Genomic DNA, 7,185 nt, shown 5'->3' on the forward strand with positions numbered 1-7,185 from the left:
GTGAAAGAACAACCCAGTATTAGTGACTTATCAGTCCTTGATAGAAAATATTTCTCTTTGGCCTTCTTTGTAGGGCCTTATTAATTCTGATTAATATATTTGTTCAAGCTATGGTTGAAAGCATTTATCTTAAACTTCTTTCTGAGACCCTATTAACAATGATCAATAAGCTTAGTCTCATGTCTTCACTATCTATGATTTTCAGGTAAGAAATTATAATACTTAAAAAATGATGGGGAGGCAGTAAAATGGCTTAGTGGGTAAGAGTGCTTTGCTGCCAAGCCTGAGTTTGATTCCTAGGACCCATATGGTAGAGGAAAGGAACAAACGTCCTTGGGCTATCCTTTGTCCTCCATGTACCCCTACCCCGATAAATAAATGTAAAAAAGAAGGAAGAACAATGGGAAAAGATGTAGATAGATTAAAACCATCAAATGGGCTGCTAGCAAGAGTGTAAAATGGTATAACCATTTTCAAAAATTTTTTCATAATTCCTTAAAAGTTAAACCTAGCTAACAGTAGAATTACTGGATGATATGATATGCTATATTATGATAAGTATATAACAATATTTAATAAAAAGTAAATCAGGTATGGTGGTACATACTTTAAATCCCAGCACTCGAGAAGCAGAGGTAGGTGGATCTCTGTAAGTTCAAGACCAGGCTGGTCTACATAGTAAGTTCCAGGCCAACTGTGGCTATAGCGAGACCCTGTCTCAAAAAGACCGAAAAAAAAAAAATAGTATTTAATAAAGAAAAATAAAGTATTGATTTATGCTATAACATGGGTGGAACTTTGAAAACATTTTGCTAAATGAAAGAAGCCAGTCACCAGGAGGATTGAGAGTTTAAGGACAGCCTAGGTTAAGAAAAGAATCTAGTAACAAAATACCAAATAGAGTTATTAGGTAATATTCTTCTGATTATAAGAAAAGAATGGGTTTGTAATACAATATCATCATATACATGATTCATTTTGCTGTGATCTATAAAAATTAGCCACAGGATTGTTTCTCTTGAAAAAATTAAGTGAACCTTAGATTTTCTGTTTTAAAAGCCTCAGCTAATTAGATGTCTTGAACCTGTTTCATTTCAGGGTTACCATCCATTGACCCATCAGGCAGCTCCCCATCTTCTTCTGCTCCTCTGACAAGTTTTTCTGGCATACCAGGAACAAGGGTTTTCTTGCAAGGCCCAGCACCTGTCGGGACTCCTAGTTTCAACAGACAACACTTTTCTCCCCATCCTTGGACAAGCGCCTCAAACACATGTAGGAATCCTAGAGAAACTCTTTCCAAAGTTAATAGGTTACTAAGCCGTTTATTTCAGGGAACACGGTGTTGTGGTTTTAGTAAAACAGACAGTATACAGATACCCAAGGTTTGTATTGTAATCATGTCAAGACAGGGTTAGGCATTTATTGGAGAGAAAATGTAAGAAATGTGAAGCCAAATATGTTTCCATTGTAACTTTGGCTCAAGAATAGGTAATACAGGGATTAGAGAGTGGCTTAGTGGTTAATAGCACTGGCTGCTCTTCTAGAGGACCCAAGTTTGGTTCCCAGCACCCACAAGGAGGCTAACAACCATTTGTAACTCCAGTACCTGGGGATCCAACGCCCTCTTCTGGCTTCAACAGGCATTGCACATATGGTACACTTCCATATATGCAAGTGTAAAAGTGTAAATTGAGATTAATAAAAATAGGTGATATTAGGGCTGGAGAGATGGCTCAGTGGTTAAGAACACTGGCTGTTCTTGCAGAAGACCCGGGTTTGAATCCCAGCACCCACATGGCAGCTAACAACTGCCAGTCCCAAGGGATCCAACAGCCTCTTCTGACCTCTGCGGGCATTGCACGACACGGTGCACTTACCTACATGGAGGCAATACATGCACACACATAAAAAAATAAAATTAAAAAAAAATTTTTAAGCCGGGCGTGGTAGCACATGCCTTTAATCCCAGCACTTGGGAGGCAGAGGCAGGTGGATCTTTGTGAGTTCGAGGCCAGCCTGGTCTACATAGTTCTAGGACAGCTGGGGCTACAGGGAAACCCTGTCTCAAAAGAAAAAAAAAAATAGGTAATATGCATATTAGTTTTACAAAAGACCCTTGTGGGAGCAGTGTTATGAAATTTCTCAAATCTGAAAAGAAGCTGATTATAGGTATTTTGTATGTTTTTTTTTTTTTTGCATTTTCCCAATATATTATTGCCCTTTATAGACATTCCTTTATTTTTCCTATTTCAGTATGTAGAACAGATGAAGCACTTAGAATTATAGAATATTTTATTTTTCCCCTCAATGCTGGGAATTGAACCCAGGGCCTCGTACATGCTAGGCACTTTCTCTATTACTGAACTACAGCTGCAGCCCCCTTTTTCCTTAATGAGGTGGTCTTTTGGACAAAGAAAATGTCCCCAAATTACCTAAGTTCATTTAAGAACCAAAGCTCTCAGGCAGGGCATGGTGGCACACGCCTGTAGTCCCAACACTTGGGAGGCAGAGGCAGGTGGATTGAGGCTAGCCTAGTCTACATAGTGAGTTCCAGGCCAGGGGGCTACAGGGAGACCCTGCTTCAAAAAGACAAGAAAATAAAAAGCTTTCACTTGAATACTACAGTACTTTTAACATTTAACTTCTCTTCCCCATGGGCAAAGGGGACTGTACACGTGGCAGAGAAAGGAAAGAACTAACACATACACAGGGGTTTTCCAGATGATAATCTACAGTCTACGAACATGGCCATATTTTAGCAAATTTAACACATAAATATTTTTTGAGAAAATTATTGTTCATTTCAGTTGAGAAAAAAATGTTATATGCTATTTATACTTTATGCAGATGTCTAGGGTGATGGTTATAGAACTAATATTTTCAGTTTGAATTGTCTTTAAATGAATTCTTCTTTACAGAACTTATGTTGTTGGAATAGGTCTCTACAACATGGTTTCTCGTATTCCTCTAGTTTTTTATATGTAATAAAACAAAAGAGAAATATTTTGCCACCAGGTGACTCTCCTATTCCATCTGTTTCTTCGGGATCATCTTCACCTCTTTCAGCCACTTCTGCTCCACCAACATTGGGCCAACCAAAAGGAGGCAGTGCCAGTCAGGATCGAAAGATACCCCCCCCTATTGGAACAGAGAGACTGGCCAGGATTCGACAAGGAGGATCTGTCACACAAGCCCCTGTAGGAACCAGTTTTGTTGCTCCTGTTGGACACAGTGGAATCTGGTCATTTGGTGTCAATGCTGTGTCAGGTACAGTTACCTTGCCCTCTCTCTAAAAAGACATCTCAAGTAAGTTGTGAGAATTTGTCATTAAAACTTAATTTTCCGGGCTTGGTGGTGCATGCCTTTAGTCCCAGCACTCAGAAGGCAGAGGCAGGTAGATCTCTGTGAGTTCAAGGCCAGCCTGGTCTACATAGCAAATTCCAGGCCAGCTGGGGCTACAGGGAGACCCTGTCTTAAAAAAAAACAAAAAAAGAAAATTAATTTGGGGGACCTGAAAGATGGTTCAGTGGTTAAGAGTACTTTCTATTCTAGCAAAGGACCCAAATTTGGTTCCAGGACCTAGGTTTGATTCCCAGTACCCATATCAGGCAGCTCACAGCTGCCTGTAACTCTAGTGCCAGGTGATCCACTGCCCTCTTCTGGTCTCTTGGGCACTGTTATGTGATATACATAACAGAGAAGAGGTACACACACATAGACATAAATAAAAATTTAAAAATTTTTAAAAACATGGCAGGCATGTGGCCCATACATTTAATTCTAGCACATGAGAGGGAGAGGCAGGTACATCTTTATGAACTGGAAAGAAGCCTGGTATACATAGCAAATTCTAAGCCCTCCAGGCTACATAATGATACCCTATCTTTAAAAAAAAAAGTTTTAGGGCGGGCATGGTGGCGCACGCCTTTAATCCCAGCACTTGGGAGGCAGAGGCAGGCAGACCTCTGTGAGTTCAAGGTCAGCCTGGTCTACATAGTGAATTTGAAGACAGCTGGGGCTACAGGGAGACCCTGTCTCAAAAAGACCAAAAAAAAAAAAAAAAAAAAGAGTTTTAATTACTTATGCTAAGTATATTGGTACATATCTGTAATTCTAGCACTCATGAGCATTAAGCAGGAGGATTAGCAGTTCAGGATCAGCCTGGGCTACATAAGGAATTCAGGGCCCAGTCTGAGTTGTTACATAGTGAAGCCCTTCTCACAATACCAGGGGCTGGGATATAGTTAAGTGGTAAAATATTTGCTTTGTATGAACAAAGCCATGGGTTGGCTCTCTAATAAGTAATAATAATAAATGGGGAAAAATTAATTCCTACGCTTAACAATAAGGGGAAAGTGTTTCTACCTCTGAGAAATTCAGTCCTATCTTAATCTTACTCTAGAGTCTTATTTGGTGTGATAGGTAGAATTGATCTGAGATAAAAGATTCTGCAAGGCATCGTGGCTCACATCTGTAATCACTTAGGAGGGCTCTGAAGCAAGAGGATTGGCATGAGTTCCAGGCCAACCTGAGCTACAGAGTGGGACCTGTTTCAGAAATATTAAAAATGAATAAAATCAAATTTAACCTGCTTCTTTTTCATCATAAGATTTCCAGTGTAGAATGGGTAGGACAATTATTTGAGTGTTTTAGAGAGGTAAGGTAGTGAGGGTATGTAGAGATATTCCTCCAGTTTTCTAGGAACTGGGCTTTTGGTTGGTTGGTTGGTTGGTTGGTTGGTTGGTTGGTTGGTTTTTGGCTTGCCAGGCCTGGAACTCTTAGAGAAGGATTATTTTGATAGAATTTGATAAGAATAAAGTAATGTTTTATTGTTTTATCCAAATAAATATTAAACCTTGTTTTCAATTCTTCTTTCCAGAAGGCTTATCAGGTTGGTCACAGTCTATGATAGGAAACCATCCAGTGCATCAACCATTATCCGATCCAAGCACATTCTCCCAGCATCAACCAATGGAGAGAGATGATTCTGGAATGGTAGCCCCCTCTAATATTTTCCACCAGCCTATGGCAAGTGGCTTTGTGGATTTTTCTAAAGTGAGTTGACAAACATCATCATAACTTGTTTGACACACTGTCAGCTACTGTAATCATGTTAAGGAAGTTTCTCTTGAAATCACCCTTTTGTTTCTATGACTGCCAGATCTTATGCCCAATTTTAAAAGTCAGTACTGTTGTCTACAGTAGTTTGCCCTCAGTTGTCCTGAAGATGTCCCCACCCTTCTGAAAGACCTAAGGGATTTGAGTTTTGCTGTTTCATTTTCTGTGTCACACCTTTGGGGGAGGGGTCTGCCCCTCTAAAATCTGGCTATCTTCTCCAGTGCTTTCTTGAGTGCTCTGACAGCTTCCTGGATGCGATATGGCCATATTTTGCCTGTGATCATTCATGCAGAATTACTCTTTTCTTCTTAATATAATCTTATTAGTGAAACCAAGATAGGAGTGTTATATTTTCATCAAATGTGGCAAAGTTCCTAATGATTTAATATTGAATTTAGGTTTTTTTGCTCTCTCATTGAAAAATATTTCAGATACAGATAAAACACTTGATTTCTCAGTACTGTACTGTACTGTACTTACAGGAGCCTCTGAAGTTATTTGAATAAGGGAGAATTAAGAGAGGTTATCTGGTATTATGGAATCATTATTTGTCATCGTTTCAGTTAAGACTTCCTTTTCTGCTGTTTTAGGGTCTACCGATTTCCATGTATGGAGGCACCATTATACCCTCTCATCCTCAGCTTGCTGATGTTCCAGGAGGCCCACTGTTCAATGGACTTCACAACCCAGATCCTGCTTGGAATCCTATGATAAAAGTTATCCAGAATTCAACTGATTGCACTGATACCCAGCAGGTAAAACGGACTTAAAACTCTTTCATTTTCCAGATGTTTTTGTGTCACTCTTAATTTTGTGGGCAATGCAAGGTCTGAGTAGTGACTGACCATGTTGATCTGAATTATGTTTTACATAATCAAGATGATGCTACTAAATATTTACTTCTTGTGTGTGTATTCTTCCTAGGCAGAAACAGTGAATTGCCATTGAATTTATTTATTCATTTCATAAATATGTAAAGATTCCTAATTAGAAATTCCAATTTTTCCTCCCCCTTTTCAGATTTGGCCTGGCACGTGGGCACCTCATATTGGAAACATGCATCTCAAATATGTCAACTAAGTTAGAAGGTCTTTACTCTTTAGCCTTGTTTGGGAGACCTATGTATGACCTTGGAAGAACTCTGGGGATTTTTTTTTTTTTTTTTAAATGTGCCTAACTAAGACATTTTCTCTGATTGCCCATTGTATAAGAACAAGTTGATTTCCTATCCACCTGATTATGTCTGGTTAGTTTAGCCATTTTCAACTTAAGATCAGATGGAACTTAGTATTTTGGCTAAACATATTGAATTCTACTTGTATCCAGAAGAGAATTAGATGATTACATGTTTCAACCTTTTAGGGTGGTAAACACATGTATAACTGTTTACATACTTAGAGGAAAACGTTGAGTAAATTTCTTGTCATATAGTGGCTCTACTTAATGTAGCCTGTATTAATGTGAAATATTTACCAGAATATTCAATAAAAAGATGAACAGTGTTTAGAAGTGGGGTGTGATCCTTTCAGTGGTCATGCAGGTACTAACCAATCCACAATCACACTGAACCAGATCGTTAATACTGTACCTGTTTATAACATGTTTCTCACATTTAACACTTTAAAGTCTATTCTTAGACAGCCTTAAAAAGCACTGTTAAGACTTGTTATCTGTTTACTCTGTGTTAAATATTCCATGTTCTCATAGCTTCCATTTCATTTTAAATATGAGGGAGTTCAAGTCCTGCAGCATGTCTTATCTGACTTTAGCAAATAGGCCACTAGATAATGACTGATAGATTTTGCTCTTTATGGATCATGACTGTGTCAATAAGAACTTTTGGATTTAAATTAGTTGACACTGAACAGGTTTAGGAACACCCAAATGATCAATTTTGATTTCCTTTTGTGCTTCTTGACTTTTGAATTCAGACACAAGTGGGGATGACTCAGTAAATTAGTGAATCACTGAGTAATGTTTATAAATATATGACTAATGATGGGCTTAGTTCCATGTCCTCAAGTATGAAGAGCCAATATGCTTAATAAACTAATCATAGAAACACTG

General features: G+C 38.5%; 1 protein-coding gene across 1 annotated transcript in view; it reads left to right on the forward strand.

The window, feature by feature from the left end:
- The window catches only part of LOC103736092 (ankyrin repeat and KH domain-containing protein 1), a 38,719-nt gene extending 32,100 nt beyond the window's left edge, over positions 1 to 6,619 (forward strand). Inside the window, exons 16-20 of the mRNA XM_029564721.1 lie at positions 1,099 to 1,272; positions 3,016 to 3,267; positions 4,880 to 5,055; positions 5,709 to 5,873; positions 6,139 to 6,619. Of these exons, the coding sequence (XP_029420581.1) occupies positions 1,099 to 1,272; positions 3,016 to 3,267; positions 4,880 to 5,055; positions 5,709 to 5,873; positions 6,139 to 6,198 (827 nt within the window). The 3' untranslated portion in view covers positions 6,199 to 6,619. The remainder of the gene's footprint in view (positions 1 to 1,098; positions 1,273 to 3,015; positions 3,268 to 4,879; positions 5,056 to 5,708; positions 5,874 to 6,138) is intronic.
- The last annotated feature ends 566 nt before the right edge of the window (positions 6,620 to 7,185 follow it).

Source organism: Nannospalax galili, unplaced genomic scaffold, assembly GCF_000622305.1.
Source record: "Nannospalax galili isolate Female #2095 unplaced genomic scaffold, S.galili_v1.0 scaffold1077, whole genome shotgun sequence".
Classification (NCBI taxonomy): Eukaryota; Metazoa; Chordata; class Mammalia; order Rodentia; family Spalacidae; genus Nannospalax; species Nannospalax galili.